This window comes from Thunnus thynnus, chromosome 17 (assembly GCF_963924715.1).
Source record: "Thunnus thynnus chromosome 17, fThuThy2.1, whole genome shotgun sequence".
Lineage (NCBI taxonomy): Eukaryota > Metazoa > Chordata > Actinopteri > Scombriformes > Scombridae > Thunnus > Thunnus thynnus.
In genome coordinates, this window is record NC_089533.1 from 23,843,957 (window position 1) to 23,863,627 (window position 19,671).

At 38.8% G+C, this 19,671-nt stretch overlaps 1 protein-coding gene across 1 annotated transcript; it reads right to left on the reverse strand.

The window, feature by feature from the left end:
* Positions 1 to 10,450: 10,450 nt before the first annotated feature.
* gcdhb (glutaryl-CoA dehydrogenase b) lies at positions 10,451 to 17,410 on the reverse strand. The gene is given in 12 exon segments (XM_067615832.1): positions 10,451 to 11,216; positions 11,445 to 11,605; positions 12,037 to 12,162; positions 12,404 to 12,507; positions 12,718 to 12,934; positions 13,571 to 13,700; positions 14,034 to 14,204; positions 14,556 to 14,618; positions 15,217 to 15,357; positions 15,490 to 15,522; positions 16,158 to 16,272; positions 17,267 to 17,410. Coding segments are annotated over 11 exon segments (1,323 nt in total). The 5' UTR covers positions 16,261 to 16,272; positions 17,267 to 17,410; the 3' UTR covers positions 10,451 to 11,142.
* Between the last annotated feature and the right edge of the window lie 2,261 nt (positions 17,411 to 19,671).

A 19,671-nucleotide genomic window follows, 5' to 3' on the forward strand; every position in this document is an offset into this window, starting at 1 on the left:
TGTTTTAACAATGTGAATATGTTTGTAATTTTAAGGATGTGGGATTACAGTTGACTGTCCTATTCACTCCATGATGGTGTATGTGGGTATAGAAAAAAAAATATGCAGGCTAGTATTTAGTCAGAGCATTTACCATGAAATTTGGTACTGTGTGGTGTTAACATGAACATAAAAGTAGCTTTATAGATTTTTGTAAGAATGTTTGAAAACATTTTGGGATATTGAAATACAGATTTTTTTTAAAGGTGTATTTATCCTCATGTAATCCTTCATCCTCCGTAAGTACATGCATGCATGGTGTTAGTTTGAAATTAGAGGTAACCAAACCAAACAGCTAGTCTTGGGTCCCTTGTTGTAACACCAGATAGGCATAGGTCCTGTAATGTTTGACAGCATTTAATGTGATCATTTGTTACTGGGTAATTATACAGTAAGAATGGGGGGACAGTGTAAACTTCATAATCCAGCTCGCCCTCTGTTGTTAATCTGTATTTACAGAGTAAGTACTCTGTAAGTACAGTGTACATTGTATTTACAGAGTAAGACTGGGAGAACAGCACATACCTTGTGGTTTCTGTGTAATTAAAGAAAAGAAACATTTTTTATAACTCCCTGCATACCTTATTATTGTGTAATTAGATATGTACTATGTATATTATTACATTACTGTATTGTTTGTTTTTTGTCCTCATATGACTTGAGAGAGGTAAGTTTGCTTCCTACTTCAGCCTGCCGGTTATGAGCTGCCACTTGTTCTAATTCAAATTCATACAGTGAAGAAGAAGCCATAAGCATAAAAAATCCCTGGAGTGTGGGTGAAGCTTGCCTGCCAAACTCACATGCATATAAAATGATTGTCACAACTGCCGTGAGCAACGAGCAAAAGCATTGGTTTTTATTGCACTTCATCCATAGACGTATATACTGATTCATACGAGGAAGTTACACTCTAAAACGGGGACTGTATTATAAAGTGTTACCAAAAATTCTTTCTAATAAATGAAGAAATTTGTTTATGGTTCTTTTGTTGATCAGGCCTACAATTAACAGATTTTTTGGTTAGATGGTGAATCAGAAAACAAATAGAATATAGGAATAGGATATAGAATATTGAATTGAATCTGTAATCAATTGTTCAACACCATAACTCAGGAACTCAGGAAGGGGAGATTGTGACTATATTTCACATTTGATTGGATACTGAATTGGTGACACTAACCTTGGGTGTCCACTTTAACAGTGATGATTGAATAGATCTTCTGTGCTGCCGGGTTGAAGATGTGCGTGAAGAATCCACGTTTTAGAATTTGTAGCTTCTTTTCATTTTGCTTTCCCACAGCACTTGTACGAGTCCACCCTCTTCACTTACTCTCCATGGATGACAACCAGGACAGGGGGCTTCCTGTTCATCTGGTAGTCCACCACAAGCTCATTGGTTTTGCTGATATTGAACTTCAGGTGATTATTGTTGCACCATTTGATGAAGCTCTCTATCAGTTCTATGTACTCCTCTGTGAAAGTAGTCTCTAAGTGAAAACAAAATGTTTCTCACTGGAAATTATTCATTGGAATCATACATGTCAATAAAGTGATAACTGCCATTTCGCCAAAAAATATACTTAATACTTTTTATTGAATTCCTTAAAAATCTGGACAGACATGAATGTAAACTGCAACTTGACTGGTTGGCGGAGGCATACAAGGTTGTATTTATAGTTGAACTTGTAGTTCTGCATTTAAAATATGTTTCAGGGCTATCAAGAGCTTTAAAATTTGCATTAAATATAATTATGAATTGATTAAAAGGATTTTGAAGGCAGCCTAACCACAGCTAACATTTTCACCCCTTATTAAGTATAAGTTGACATCCAAGAATAGAAGTTGCTGTGAGCTGGTATTACATAAGAAACTGGCAAATTTTCCCGTACACTTTTGCACTTTAAGCTGCATTGATAGGCTCTGCATTCCAGAGAAGGGAATCCCTGAGTGAGTGTGACACCTGCGATAAAGGCCGCAGGATTAAGTCTCGTTATGTACATGTTGAATAGCTGGAACTCCCTAAGTCTCCCTCTTAAGCTAATCCCCCAGTGTCTTGAAATAACATTTTTACTGGAGTGTGTGAGATGGCCAGCTGGTTTGGATCACAGGTTGGAAGCAGCTGATCAAGATTCTGATGTCCTGAACACGAAGGTCACGTTATGAGCAATAACACGAATGTGACAGAAGTACTGTCAATAAGTTCCACAAATGTGACACACTTACGTTAAGAAAGATGTGAATCTGTGAGCTCTTCGTTGCTGACTTGACAGCAACCTCTTGCTGCACAGATGGATTATATTGGTGCAGTAGATGGACAGTTTTTCAATCTCATGTTGCCAGTTCAAACATGAGAACAACACATACTCTAAATCACTCGCGACAAACGTGCAGTAACTCTACTCTTATATTGCATTACAACCATTTACCAGGCTTTGATTATAAAAACGTTTATTTCGTCCACAAAGAAATAAGACAGCAGGTATGCCGAACTGTAACCGTGACAGTATGTACCAACATGTAGAGTCTATTAAACTTCATCTAACATGTCTAACAGCTTCGTAGTGAAGCTGAGGCACACAGAGACAATATCCAGTGATCTTCTATGCTAATCCTTTTTGTCCTTGGGTTCCCCTTCATGGGTATTTGCTTTGACTTTTCTGTTAACATGAGGTGTGAGAGAGACAACAGTCTTGAGTCATGTTGCATTATTTGGAGAAACCATTTAAAAATGTAAGAGACAAGGACACAGTGAAGTCACTTGTTTGACATCAAAGTTGAATCAGAATGTCTTACATAATGAGTGCTCCCCATGACGGTTGGGGGTTCCAACACTTTGTTGCTAATCGCCAAGGCTGATCATAGTTCTTGTCAAAATCAGAGCTCCCTAGGGATGCTGATCTCCCTGGTCGGTCCCGGGCTGGCGGAGAAGGCCAGAGAGCTGTGACTTGTTGGGCTGTGTGCGTGTGGGAAGAAAGAGGGTATGTAGGGAATGGCAGCCAGCAACAGCGGGCTGGCCTGGGGGCTTTCGTTGAGGGGCAAAGGGATGACCACATCTTCCTGGTCCCACACGTGGAAGGCATTGTGGGCGAATGGGTGCACTGGAGGAGCGTGGCTGGAGGCCATGCGATATGCGTTGTTGTCCTTGTTCTTGTCCTCATCACTAGCCGGACCCAGAACACAATCTAAAAAAGAGAGACAGGGGAAATAGATTTAACATTACCATAAATAAAATAATATGAGAACAGTGGCTGCTGAAGTTTAGTATGCTTGATTACGGTAAAAAAAAATGTCCTAAATCATTCCTAACCAGGGGTACTTCTGCAGTCTCCAGAAGTAATGGAAAGATTGTGAAGAGGCTAAACTTAAATGGATTAACAAATATATATCCACATAGTGAGTCAGTTATAACACCTGAATACCAGATGTAGGCTATAGGATAAATGGTTAAAATAAATTAAACAGTTGAAAAAGTTAGTTAAAAGTAGAAATGATTGGAACATTAGCGTCTGCCAATAATGCAAACTTGACCAAACCAGCCTAAACACTTACAGTTGAATTATAAGAAAATATTTTTGCAACAAAATCCACTCTTATAATAGTTATAGTGTTAATCCTCAGTTTAACATTACTTCAGATGAACACATTTGGAACATGACTGATGACTAGTTGATGAAGAAGTAAATTCATCTGAAAGGGCTGTGGGGATACACCTGAAACAAAAGGTTTGGAAACTGCACCAGATTCAAATGTACTGCATGTGATTAGACTTAATCTTGAGTATTGCTGCCTCTTGGCATTATTATTGTGTGCTGTGTTTCTGAAAAATAACCCTGTATGAGAAACGACAATCCATACATTTCATTCTAAATGTGTATGTTAAATAGTAGGTTGACTCAAATAAAACTACATCTTAAATGCACAAGTTTTTGATTTTCAAAGGGGAATACCTGTTATGTCCATGGCCAGATCCTTGATGAGATGTCCAATAATAGCATAGGCAACTGCAACTACTACCAGGGCAGCCATGAGCAGGTACAGCACTGCCTTTGGCAGAGGGATGAGGTCCTTCGGTGGGGGCTTGTACTGCCTGTACAGAGGGTCTTCTAGTGATGTAGAATACGGGTAAGCGTGTGCTTCACCCGTGGAGTTCCAGCCGGTGAAATTATAGCTATTCATAGTTATAGGAATTTATTATTCCACCTGAGAATGACTCCTTTTGGCTTCTTCCTTTCACTCAACACTGCGCCATTCTCCACACTGAGAGAAATATTTCCTTCATGAAATTGTCACACAAATATCCGAGTTACTATTAATGAGCAAGCAGACAAGTTCTTAAATTCTGCAAAGAAAACAAGAGAAACACGTTAGAAGAGTAAAAAGTTAATTTCAATGACAGCATTAAAATACTTTTCGTTTCACTTCCAACCTTATTTTAGCTTCACATCCATCCAAATGCGTGTTCTCAGTGAAGTGAATCCCACTAGTCCAGCAGTGGCAGGGTTGATGCTCCGGTCCAGCAGGTGTTCCTGTCCTGCTGCCTGCTTCTCTGTCCTTGGTGCTGAAAAGTAAAGCTCACCCTGCCAGCAGATGGAAATGTAAATGTCTGGTCCGCCCACTTCAACCACGGTCCAAAACTCTGCTGCAGCCCTACATGACTTCAACCCCTCTCTGCTCAACAAAGGCTTATGTGCCGCTGCCTGTGTGCCCTTAATTCCTTCCAGTTAACGAGAAGCCCCAGCTTCCCCAAGCGCAGAGGGCTACTGTATTTACGATGATCCGAGTTGTTTAGAGAGTTTCCCTGAAGAACCTATTCGACCTCTAACCCCAACTCTCCAGGCTGTTCTTAACTTTAAGAAACATTTCTCAGTATTGTGAATATGGTATCCAAACGGGTAAGTCTACAGTATTTGTTCAGTTGGCTAAAACAGTTAATTGTAATGCGGCTAAGACCAGGAGAACATCAAAGTTCAAAATCCAAATAATTGTCTTTTATTACAACATGCTGAAACTGACAGTGGTGGAAGAAGTATCCAGATCCTTTACTTAAGTAAAAGTAGAAAAACTGCAGTCTAAAAATACTCTATTACAAGTAAAAGTCCTGAATTCAAAATGTTACTTAAGTAAAAGTACAGAAGTATCATCAACAAAATGTAGTTAAGTATCAAAATTACTTATTATGCAGACTGGCTTGTTTTAGAGTGTTATATTACTATAGTATATTACAGTGTTTGTTTTTTATCACTTTCAAATACATGTAAGAGCATCTAAATGCGGTAGTTCATAAATTTGGAGCCAATTTTAGATACTTTAGGTAAATTACTAGTAATAGTACTGCATCTACTATATAAGTGTATCATATGTTTTTTATAGTAATAATAATATGCTTTATTTATATAGCAAATTTCACACAAAGTGCATAACAAATTTAAACAAAAAAAGAGCAGACAATTTAAACAACAGTTAGAATATTAAGATATATGATTTTATGTGAAATCTGAAAATTAACTAGTAATTATAAGTGACAAATAAATGTAGTGGAGTAAAAAGTACAATATTTCCTTCTGAAATGTAGCATAAAATGGAAATACTCAAATACAAGTACCTTAAATTTGTACTTAAATACAGTACTTGAGTAAATGTACTTAATTACATTCCACCACTGGAAACCGACTAAGCATGGTTCACCTTAAAGTACTTGACAAGTTTATGAACCGCATTCACACTCACCTATGGGCTATTTTAAGTTTCCAAATCACATATTTTGGATATGCATATTTTGGGACTATACAGCACCAAGAACAGCTTTTTGCTGTGAGGTAACCAACCACTGATCCACCTTCCGACCATATTCAAAATCAAGACAAACCAGGAAGACGGATTTACGTCTAAATCATCAGCATCAATTACAGTAAGCCCTCATTTTAAATCGAAGATGTGCCTTAACTCATTCCACAAAGGCTTGAAAACACAGGTCACAAAAATGAAAAACCCTGACTCATGAATCATAATCTATATTTTCAGTCAGAGGATCATCATATTTGTGCCTTTGTAAAGGCCTAAAGATTGTCAATAGAGAGTATGAAGTCCCATCATGAGTTTGACAGAGCTTCTAACTCACAGAGGTTATAATCCAGATGATTATTTGAGATGAAAAGCATCCTAATTATCTGAGTATTAGACTGCCGTAGCTGCTGCTCAAGTCTGGATGAAAGAGTGAGAGAGAAACCAGGAGACAGCAGCCTTTCTTGTCTCTTCCTCTCACAATTCAGTTCATTCCACATCACAAGGGAACCATCATGCTGGCCTCCATCATCCCCAGCAGAAAGGACACAGAACACACAGTCCATTTGGGGTACAATTAGTCACAGTAAGTCACATCTACACATGCCCAAAAGATGAAAGGCCATTGGTCCCAAATTAAAAAAAAAAAAAAAGAAAAATGGAAAAGCAATTTCCTTATGTAAGCGTCATGTAGAACATGCCTGGGCATCATGTACAGCCAGGGATTTGCCGGTTCTTTAATTCCCTCCACTTCAAAGTGGCAGCAGCAGACATGCAATGAAGCTGGAGAGGAAGGAGGTCTTTATGTATCCGGCGGCTTGCCCACCCCCACATCCCTCGTGCCCTGATGAGTGAGAGAGAGAAACAAAAAAACAAAAAAAAAAACAAGGGATGATCTGTTAAACACTGAAAACATTTTGTGGGGTTCACTGCTCTTCAGTTGTCCAGGATATGAACTGAAGGAGAGATAGAGAGAGAAAGAAGTAAGTGAAAGATGAAAGGGCAGTGTGTGTGTGTGTGTGTGTGTGTGTGTGTGTACAGTGCCTTTAAAAAGTACTCACCTCCCTTGTAAGTTTTCATGTTTTACATGTTGAGTCAAAGTAGATTTAAAGTGGCTTTTTGACACTGATCAACAGAGTATTGAGTATTATTTTTATTGACAGATTTTTTTATTCTGACATATAAACCACACAAAAATCAATACTCAAAACACAACTTAAACACACACACACACACACACACATACACCAGAGGTGAGGGATAGAAGTAATTGAGAGTAGTTCATCTTAACCACATATCAAGGACGCAAAACATAATCTACATGCGATTGTTACTTACAACCCATCAAAAATACAATGAAAAAAAACAACAAAAAGAACCCAATCTGTATATGAATACAAATACAGTCAAATTGAGTCCAGATTTTGCAGAAAAGGACCCTGAGATTCATCCCATTTATGTTGACATTTTAAGCCATAAAAATACAGTTTCTCCAAGTATGTATTTATAAGATGCATCTAGACTTGAGTGTGTGTGTGTGTGTGTGTGTGTGTGTGTATGTGTGGAGATCCACTTTCTTCTTTGCGAAAACATCATCAGCTCTGTCAGGTTGAGTGGTGAGTGACCACTCCAGGACATTAACATGGTTTTGAAGTCATTCCTGTGTAGCTGTGGTTTTCTTCTTGGGCTCAGTAATACAAAGTAAAGTCTTAATGGAAAACAAATCTGCATTCATGTTACCCTCCAACCTCACAGGCCTTCCAGGGCCTGCTGCAAAGACGTCAAGTCTATTTTATTTACATAGCCCAATATCACAAATCCTAAATTTTCCTCAAGGAGCTTTACGATTTGTACAGCACGACACCTTCTGTGCTTAGCATCTCTTCACTCTGGGGATGCTGTGTTTATGATCATTTGCAGTGTTTGGCTTAAAAAGTTCCATTTTGGTCCATTTAGCTTCTTCCAGCTGACCTCGGTCTTCCACATGCTTTCTGGCAAACTGTAGCCCAGCTATCGTGAGATTTTTTAAGAGTGTCTCTCTGTTTGCCACTTTCTCATAAAGCTGTGACTGTTATGAAACTGTTGTCTGCACATACGCCCTCAGAGTTGTCATCAGTCTTCTTCATGCGTTCAGTTTTTGAGGACAACCAGCTTGAGGCACATTTACAGCTAAGCCGCACTCTTTCCAATTCTAAATGATTTATTTAACTGGACTCCAGTGGATGTTCAATGATTTGGAAATGTTCTTGTAGCCATCCCAACTTGTGTTTTTCAATCATCCTTCCACAGAGTTTGAGGTTTTGCAACAATACTGACTCACCACAAGTTGGACCATCCAGATACAGCTGTATTTTACTACTACCATTGAAACCCCTTGATGACACACAGCTGTTTTCCAGTTAACTGATTATGTGACTCCTGCACTGGTCATGAATCAGGTGTGTAATATGAAAGGGAGTGAATACTTATGCAAACATGTATTTTGAATTTGTAATTGATTGATCACTTTGTAGGGATCTGTTTCAACATTAAAGGGTATTTTTGTTGACCTGAGTCAAAAAAGCCACATTAAATCTATTTAAAATAAATCTTAAAAAGTAAAACATACAACACTTCCATAAAAACTGGATGTTTCATAATTATTTTTTGTGTGTTGAACACGTTGCTGACTCTTTGCCTGTAGATTCCTCTGGTTTTCGTCAGAATTGAGCTCTGGGACACTTCACAGTTCTCTGTCTAAACCCCCTAATTCACTTGTTTTCTCCCCTACAGAGCCTGTTTCAGGATTTTCAGGCTTTACATATATATTCTCTGACTGATAATACCTGAGCCTCTGCTAGAACTGACCCTGTTTTCACTATTTCTGATGGACTTATTGTAATACAAAACCACATTCACACAGGCCTGACCCAGACACTGCGACAAAGTCACTGAGGCTGATAGCTGTGCAGCAGTGACAGAGAGCATACTGTAAATAGCACAGACTGTTGCTGTCCAAACACTGTGTTTCCTAAAGCAAATCAGAGTGAAAGACGCTGATTGAAACATTCTTTAAACTCACACATCAAAAATAAAATAGAGCGGAAAGGTGTGCCATCATTAAATAAGTGCACAAATTACAATCCAATGCTCCATATTGAAATTCATCTTCATTTTTTAATTTGATTTAATCGCTTGCAATCTAGCTATACATTCAAATACTGGAGGTATTTGCTCTAAGCCTGCTATACATGAGTAAAAAAGTTTTCTGCTTGGCCTAAAAAGTTGATCCAGTGAGTTTTTGATGAATCCTTTAATTTAGAGTTTATTTTCTGTTTACCATTGAAGTCAGTGGGCTGTGGTGTTTCTGCCCTCAGGGTCCTTGTGAAGGACCAGGTGCTATGAACCCCAGTATCCCAATGGAGGACACTTTGACACAGGTGCAGAATTATGTTTTGTCAAAGTAATGTGAGGTCATTTGCCATCTGCTCCATCATTAGTCAGATTAAGCCCTTGTGCTCTGTTGATTCTGACCAAGTAGGATCATTTGACATTCTTCTTTACTCTATATTTTGCACATTTTTACAAATACTACTTCTGATTTGTGTTTTCTACTAGCAGAGGTTGCTCTCTAATTTTCCTGACTAGCAAAATTATTATGTAGAGTATATGATATATTGTTTCTTTGTTTTTACATCATTCATCAGTTTTAATGTGTAATTCAGTTGATCCAAATCCCTGGTTTGTCTGTCCGCCTGCAGAATATCTCAAAACTTTGTTCACAAATGTCCGTAAAGTTTGGAAAAAAGGCATGATGATCTGCATCTGGAACCTCCTGTCCTCTTGTTAACCTCAGTGATTTCCAGGAATGATTAGAAATTAAATCAAAGAATTGCTATTGCTAAATGTTTGTCAAATGAGAGCTAGAATCATTCTGACATCCGAGTTTCTCCCATGCGTATCAAGTTTTATTTTCATCTCATATAACAAAATGCCTTGTCAGTCATATCAGCTTTTATGCTATTTTTAGTCTCGATTTCAATCTTCTTTGTTGAACTCATGACAATGGCACGAGTTAATATGATGACAGAGTTCAAAATGCAATCGAGTGAGGAGGATTAGTAGCGAAATCCTCACCCAACCAAAACATGGCAGCTGACAGAGAACTGCATTTTGATGAGGGAGAAGTAATGCAGCAATGAGGTGGTGTCGGTACTGTGTAGGATGAAAGACAGTAATCCGTTACAGATTATTATTCACAGTAAAGGTAATTCCATAGCTTGTAGCTTCGTATCTAATTCAGAACGGTCTAGCTCAACCTCTCAATTTAATCTTTTCAGCAACAGTGCAGCTCACAACAGCTGTGTTTGTGGTGGTGACTGAGATTTCTATGACAACTGATTTCTCTTTAAAGTTGTAACAACACACAATCTGAGTGAACACAACTTTGGATAAATTGAGTTACCTGTGGTTTGAGGGCATATTTTAACCAACAACTAGCATTTTGATGACTTCACAAAGCACAAATCAGTGCTACAGTTTTATGGTTATGACTTTATGTCGTGTCTTAGCCACTGATAAATAGAATAAAGCCTCTTATTTATGACAGATGGAATAACAGCTGCTGCTACAAAGGTGTGGCTTACAGACATTTGGAATACTTAAAACTTTTATTTATCAAAAGCTCAGATCAAAATCCTTGACCTCTGGCAAACCATGCAAAGTTATGACATCTTAGTGATAGAGCTACTAAAGTGCTAGAAGTAATCACCATGTTACACCTGACAAATGCAACTGACAGGTCAGATAAGTAAGATTACACAAACCATACAGTGACCTCTGCATACTGATAACTGGATCAAATTTGAAACAAAAAGGCTTCACAGGCAATTCCAAACAAGTTGTGTGCATTTATGCTTTGTTGCTTTATGATTACAGTATTACTGTAGAGCTGTATTATCTTTGTATACAGTAACAAATCAGCAGCAGCAAAACAGAATCTTGACCTCACTGTTGATACTTCACTACAGGAAATGACCATTCAATAAATTCTACTTTGTCTATACAACTGAAAACAAATCACTGCTACGGTGTTGTGATCGAGAGTAGAAAAATAGCCCTCTTTAAGTTTAAAAATCTACATCTGAATTAATTACACTCCACAAGTTCGGTGACAGACTTCAAGCTTGACTTGTTATGTCTCTCGAAATAAAGCACTCAGAGAAAACAAACATTGCCATTATACAGATGACAATTCATCGACATCATCTGAAAACTGCTGAGTTGACACTTCTGACTGCAGATTCCTGTTGGTCGGGAGCAGCAGTGAGTAAGAGGTCGGATCTATTTGTCCACAGTGAAGGCTTGCAACCCTGTGATGGCTCTGCCCAGGATGAGGGCATGGATATCATGAGTACCTGGAGGATGAGACGACAGACAGGATCAATAGCTGCAATTCGTGTGGGGGTGGGACTCAGAATTAACATACTCTCACAAAACCATTCAGCAGTTGTGAAGCAATTTAGTTCAAATGAACTTAACAAATGTGTATCTGATCTAACTATACTCCACTCAAACACACAGGCATCTGTTTCTGTTCTCAAACAAGCCTACACAGCACAGGGTACGTGCTCCCTCCTCCTCACCTTCATATGTGTTGACAGCTTCCAGGTTCATGACGTGGCGGATGATGTGGTACTCATCTGCGATGCCGTTTCCTCCCAGCATGTCTCTGGCCTGCCTGGCGATGTCCAGGGCTTTACCGCAGCTGTTCCTCTTCAGCATGGATATCATATCTGGGGCTGCTCTGTTAACAAATGTTAATTAACACATTCATGTCTCCATCAGAATTCATTGTGATAACTTTGGTGATCCTGACATTTCATCTAGCGCCTTTAGTTTATGACCAGATACCTGCAAAACTCATGACATTCCCATCAGCCTCAGGTGTAATTTTATGTACTACTAATTAGCAAATGTTCATCTGATATTTGTTCTACCTGGGTCTCTGAATGTATGCAACAGTCACACATTATGACTCTATTTCTCTAGGATCAAGCCCAATCACACAACTAAAACTCGATTTTATAACCTTTAGTTTCGCCACACTACTGAGAACCAAATGAGACAATTATTTTTCCTTTTTGACCTGACAGAAGGAGGTCAGAGTGAAGTCAGCTTTAGAGCAGAGACTCCAGCGCTGGAAGGAATTCAGTTAGAGGATAAAGTTGTCTTTACTTTTTCTCATCGATAAGTCTTCCCAGCTGCAGACAGGACTGTAGGCCGATGGTGATCTCTGTCAACATGTCTGCCATTTTCTTCTGCATTAGCTGATTCCTTGCCAGCGGCACACCAAACTGGATTCTGGTTCAGAGAACAACAGCACAGACCAACACACATAAATAATCAAATCCTCTAAAATGATATGATAATATATATCCTAACTGTACACAAAAAATGAGTTTTTTGAACAAATGTGATTTTTAAGGGTTTATTTTATTTAACCCACTCAAAATGGTTTGAAACGCCTGTGCAAAGAGATTCAAATCTAGTCATGACAAACGTGTAGGACTAAAGAGGACATGACATTACGCAGACATCTGACCTGTCGAGAGTGTACTGGCGAGCCGCATGGAAACAGAACTCTGCAGCACCCAGAGCACCCCAAGCAATACCATAACGGGCATTGTTCAAGCAGCCAAACGGACCCTGGAAGCAATGAAAAGAGCTTCATGAGCAATTACTTCTATGTGTAGAGTAGAATTTTAAGTGTTTCATTTTTATCTACTACTGTAATTCCACATAAATCTTAATACCCGCAAAATACCAAAGCCTGTGAGTCACATTTTATATCAAGAATGTAACAGAACAAACATGTCTTTCTACTTCCCAGAACGTTTGTGGTTTTACTTCACTCACCCCAAGGCCCGAGACGTTAGGGAGTAGGTTCTCCTCGGGAACCTCCACCTCGTCCATGAGGATCATACCAGTGGCGGATGCTCTCAGAGAGAACTTTCCCTCGATCTTTGGAGTGGAGAGGCCCTTCATACCGCGCTCCAAGATGAAGCCGCGGACCTTCCCGTCCTCACATTTGGCTCAGACTACAGCAATATCTGCCACTGGGGAGTTGGTGATCCTGGAGGTGGAAGTAAGATTTGACTTTAACTGATGGTGGGTATTTATGTTCTGTTCATATGTGAAAGAAATATCAAGCTGAATCAGTTGAACCTGCATTCACCAACAACAAAAAATTTACTATAATCTGTTCTGCAGGTTGCCTTTACTGACATTTGTTGTGTTACAAAATAATTATGACAAATTTTGTCTAAGTGTACAAAATTAATTTATTTTAATAAAACATTAAATATATAAAAAAATACAATCAGTACATCCCTTGAACGTTAGAAGAAAAAAAAAACATCTCCGCAACATCTCTGAGTTTCATTCAGTACTTTTGCGGTGAAGAGCTCCACCATGTGGACATTTAATAACATGACACCCGTTCAAGTGAATGGGAAAGTGGTCTCAGACTTTTGGACCCCACTGTATGTTTTACTTTGCTTTCTTCAATTAGAGGGCATTTAGATGTTGAGATTGAGATTTAGAGTTGTTGAGGTAATACACTAAGTAAATGCACAACCTGCGATGACAATTAATCCCCTGACATGGTCCTCAGAGCCACATTAGACTGAAATTTGATTGAGATGCTATTTATTGAAGCATTTCTCAAAAAAAACCCATCTCTATTATCATCCGCATATCTGCTACTCACCAGGTCTTTGAACCAGTGAGAGTGTAGGTGCGACTGGATGGATTGTATTTGGCTCTGGTTTCCATGCTGCCGGGGTCGCTGCCGTGGTTAGGCTCCGTTAAGCCGAAGCAACCCAGGATCTCTCCGCGAGCTGGGGGTGACAGAGGAGTGGTGATTACAATGATTACAATACTCACTGAAGAACAAACAAAGAGCTCAGTCACTCATCGTTGGGTTTTTATGGTTAAAGTGGCAACATCTGACTTGCACAATATCACCACTGTAAACCGTTTCAGTTTTCATCCATCTCAGCTTCGCTTAAAATGTCCTGGAAGGCTTAAACTGTCAGAGTAATAACCCCTTATATTATACATTTCACATTATTATAGCATGGTCAATAAAAGAAAGCACATTTCTTGACCTCAGACCACAAACATTTCTGATAGATAATCTAACTTAAATGTTGTTGTTTTTCTCTTCTTACCCAGCTTGGGGAGGTATTTCTGTTTCTGCTCCTCTGTGCCGTACGCATTAATGGGATGCATGACCAGTGATGACTGCACGCTCATGACTGAGCGATAGCCGCTGTCCACTCTCTCTACTTCTCTGGCAATCAAACCATAGGCCACGTAGCTTGTCCCAGCACAGCCATAACCTTTATCATCAAACACAGGAAGATATGTTGCTGTCAGTGTTGTTACAAAATAGTATGTAAAGCATTAAGTTGATAAAAGTTCATTTAAGTTAATGAAGTCAAATATAATGGACTTTAAAGTTTTATGGTTTTGTCACAGACACGTTTAAGAGATTTCTCAAAAACAAGCAATACACACACACACACACACACACACAGGTCCAGTGTGCAGATGATCAAAGTCCACTTCAGATAAAATTTGGCTGTTTTACAATAGATGTTGAAACTTTACGGCTCACAATTAACACAGATCTGTGGTCTGTTCTGTGTAGGTCATCAATGTGTGTGGGATTTCCACTGTAACATACATACCTTTAATGGTTGGGCCCAGGACACCCATCTCTCCCATCTCTGACACAATTTCTCTGTGGAACACTGAAAGACAATGAAATGACACAACCAGCTGTCACATGTGGTTATGGCTGTTATGAACGATTATTTTCACTGACAATTCATCTGCAGATTATATTTTGGTTACATTTATTCATCGTTTAGCCTATAAAATGTCAGAAAAGGCTGAAAAATGCCCATCACAGTTTCCCAGAGCCCAGGGTGATGTGTTCAAATGGCTTGTTTTGTCTGACCTACAATCCAAAACCCAAATATATTCAGTTTCTTATCACATGAGACAAAGAAAAGCAGCAAATAATCACATTTGAGAAGCTGGAAATGGGGAACATTTGGTGTTTTTGCTTTAAAAAACAACTTCAAAGATTAATGGATTATTAAAACAGCCTATTATTTGCAGATTTTCTCAATTGACTAATCAATGAATTGTTTCAGCTCTACTGTGGTTAAGTTACAAGTGTTATATTTCTTTATTTCAACTAAGAGCTTCGTAACAAAACGACACAGTGGTATTATTGCTGCAATCATTACATGAGCACTTATAAATGTAAGTTGAAGGAAAAATCAAGTAATCAATTAAGGGCTGTAGTTCATGCGTGTAGGAAAATGAACATGAGTCTTTCACCTTCATTTCTGTTCGCCATGGTAATGCGAGGCATGAGTTTCTCTTGGCAGTAGGTTCTGAAGGAGTCTCTGATCATGATCTCCTCCTCCGTCAGCTGCCCCTCCAGGTCCAGGGCATCCCGCCAGTTGAACTGGACCTTAGCTGTCAAATATTTACAACAGGAATGATTCAAAAACCTTCAAAACCACAGTTAAAAATATAATTCGGTGGAACTTCCATTTTAAAATTGTGGACTTGGACTGATTTCAGAAATAATAATCTGTCAACACCTACGTGCTTTGGCCTTCATCTCGGTTTTCTCTGCATCTGTGGAAATACAGAGCATAAAAATGATTGATGATTAATATTATGCATGAAGATAAACTCCTTAATCTCTTTAAAATAAATATACAAACTTCTTTGCTATTTTCAAATGATTAACTGTGTCAAATATAGCTTCAGTTAAATCATGCTTCTCCCTGTGGATGTCGAGTGTCTTCAAGTCAGACACAAATAAATAACAATGAAGAAAGAGACTGGAAATAGCAATGAGTCCAACAGCTTAACATCACAGTCGCCAACCTCTGCAAAATTTAGTTTTGCATTTGGTGTGTGGTGCACAAAGCAACACATACATTTGAAACCACATCAGTGAAATCTCTTTCCATTAAACCCGACAACTTTAATAGGTCACAGAGCTGCAGTGTCCTCCTTCTGCATGCATATAAGTGCAGAAGGAGACAGTTGGTGGTCTTCAGTGGAAAATAGTTCTCACATCTGTGGATCACTATGAGCTATATTATTACACCACGCATCAATGCCACTGATTGTACTGAAATGCTGGGAGTTACAGCTGAATACTCCAACCTTCAAGACCATCTGGATGGAAAGATTACAATGTGCGAGGTAGAAACATGTTAAATATATTATCTCTGTGGCTAGCATGCAGTCACAGTACTCACCCCGTCTGGCAGGTGCTGCAGTTCCCTGTGCTCTGGAGAATGATATGATGGCACATCTCTGAGGATTGACCATGAGACGGCACACAGCAGTTCTCAATGCCATGATGGAGATTATCTATACAATAACACAGAAAAACATCAGTTGATGTGAAAATGTTAAATGGATCAGTGTCTGACTCTGTGGCTCATATACGTTTTATATTTAAAGATCTCCTCCAGACATGTTTTAAGATGTATATAAAATATTCTACTTTGAATAATGATAATTTGTATATGATATGGTTTTTCCACAAAAAAAAAAAGTTTTAAAATTATCTTGTTGTCCTTAAAATGGCTTCTACTCCTTCTCCCTCATTAAAAATCCCAGAATCTCTGAATATGCGAATATATTTCATTTCAGAAGTTTAACAGCTGAACACAAGATGTCTCCTACTTCACTGTAAAGTCCATTCTCAGTGTTTGTGCACCAGAGGCTTCAAGTTTCCACATCGCACTTGTGTAAATTGAATATTGGACCAGGATTAGCTTCCAAACTATTTGTACTGTCACAAATCATGTTCGTAGACCCGCCCCTTAAAATCAGATTTTCAATTAGCTCAGAGAAACTTTCCACTTTCAGATTAATGTGAAAACAGCCTTCTAGTGTCAAACTCTGCACATACATCATTCTGCACAGTGAAGCTCAATCATCCAGCTGAGGGAACAAGAAGAAAAAACATATTTCTGAGCGGAGGGGGACTATAAACTCTAAATTAGTTTTTAAATTGTGAATGAAAACATGTTCCTATTATCTGCAGTAGCTGTCAGACATTACACTGTATTGTTATTCATTTCTGTGTCATAATTTTCACAGATGTCATATCTAACGAGACTTGTCACAGTGTCAAGTAAACACAGCAGACAGTATGGTATGTAGCCAGGCTAGGCTAGCTCAGCTAACCTGTGTGGCCTTAAATAACACTGAACAGCTAACAGCGCTAGCTTACGATAGCTAGCTGGTAACAACAAATTATTCCCGAACGACTATAACAACAATGTGCTGTGTGAGTGTTGTGTGTTGAGAATGACCATTAAAACCACGATAACAGCTGTATATAAAGAGCATTTACCTGCCCTTGTCCTGGCTCCCTTCTCTGACTCCAGATGACGCTGCAGCGACAGTGAACGTCAAAACACAACCTGACGTCATCACGTCAAGTACCCCCAAGCGGCGTCTGGTGTCATTATTGACTGAACCATGTGCCAGCTGTTAAACAGCGGTCAACTTTTCCTGTACAAAATCCAACCTTTTGTCTATGTTAAGGCAATGCACATAAAATATGTGACTAAGACATGTAAATATGAATGAGCTCTTCGTTTGTGTCCACCCATCATTACTGAAGATGGCTGCATTTAGGGGATACTTCAGCTACTGCCAACACAACGACTCTGATTGGCTCATTAACAGGGGCGTGATTCTTGGAGGCATGACTATGTTCATGTTTCAGTTCTCAGAATAAAGGAACCCCTTTTTCGGGGAATGATGATAGTAGCTGCCAACGATTTTACAATAGCCCTCAGACACAGTAGACGCAATAAGTACTTCAGTTGTTCTCATGCCAGTACTCCTGTCTGCTGGATGATGTGCCCTCCAAATTATCTCAATTCATCATTAACAAAGCCACCTAATATCTGAGATTTTATAAAGTTGCTACTCATAATATTGCTTGCAGGAGACCAGTATGATTTTTCAATACAATCATTTTTTGATAAGGGCAAACATGACAAACAGTACCAGCAGGGTGCAGCATTTAATACAATAAAACCATGATGGTTGGATTGTAGGAAGAATAATATCAGTTTTACTGCAGCCAGTTGTGCCAGTGTGTCATCTAAAAACCCTTTATAAGTTCAAGTGGATGTTAAATTAAAAAATGTGAACAAAGGTGGGAACATAAAAAAGAAGAGAACTGGGGATTTGTTTGAATTAGTGGTGGAAAGTAACATTTAGTCGGGTTCTGCACAATAGAATGCAATACATTTTGTGCTACCTCTTTCTTGCATTTCAGAGGGAAGTATTGTCCTTTTCTATTCCACTGCATTTATCTCACAGTCCAGTTACTATTTAATTTGCGGATTAAGATTCTGAAAAACATTTGCATGGGTCCGACTGATTCTGTTGGAGTGCAACGAGTTGACAATTCTGTCTGATATCAGGCAAGAAAGACATATAATAAGCATATTAAATTGGATGCATTGATATGAAGTCAATTAAACCACCCAGCAGTAAAAAGAAGTTGGCTCTTGGCAACTCATCCAGCTACACAAAATGCCACTTGCCTTATATGTTATTGCATCAGCAATAATAATCCAATTTAATATATGATAATGGACCTCTGACAGAATTAATTCTGCCTGCATAGTGGGTACTTTTACTTTAACAGATTTTGCTGATACTTACTTAAAAATTGGAGTAATGGAGTAATTTTTTTTTATATAAAAGGTTATGTTAAAGGGACACTTCAGTAATTTAGTGATTTAGTATTGCACTTCCATAAAGTTGTGGCACTTACAAGACATAGATTTTAAAAACTGTCAAAATCAAAACAACAGAGGCAGCAATATCCTGACTTTCAGTCTGAAATATCGGAGAACCCTCAAAAACACTGGATCCTACATTTGCAATAATGCAACCTGATGACATCATCAGGGTTATTTTTTCAGAATTTGGCTACCTCCAGAGTAACAGAGGACATTATCCAACTCTTTTCACACACAAGCTGAGAAATAGTCTCTGTGACGAGTAAGCTAGTCTTCATGTGTAAAATTGGAGGAGTGCCCCTCTGATACTACAATAAAAGAGTACAGTCCATGCACCACAATAATATACAGTATATAATCAGAATCAGAATCATCTTTATTGGTCAAGTATTCTTACCCATACAAGGAATTTGACTCTGGTTTAGTGGCTTTCAATGCACTTACACAGAATAACAACACAACAATCTTCAGAAATATACACAAGGAATGTCTATATACAGGTGAAATCATTTCTGTGAACTGTAAGCAGGATACAAATAGTGCAAAGAAGTGAAGAGTGCACAGAGTGCTGAGATAAATATTGAATGGTAAAAAAAGACATGTTGCTAGGTGGTTATGTGCAGTATATACAGCCTGCCATCTGAAAGGGGGCATTCTAAATAGCAACTACACTTGTAAAATAGGCCATGTACCTGAGTATGAACCCCCCCATATCTCCTGTGCCTGATCATGCTCTTTGAATGTAAACTCAGTGTACCCACACTGCAGCAGTGAGTGTGACCTGCAGATGAGGGCAGAACTTCTCCTACCTCGGATCACGGTGACGTCCGATGAACATTTCTTTTAGTGTGTGCATCCATAAAAATAACCACACTTGCAGCCTAAACCCTAGACCTGGACTCTCCATCTCCTTTTTCCACACTCTAACCTGAACACAAAAATAGTGTCCTGATCCGACACCCTGCAGTGATTGCTGCCACAACTAAAGATTCAC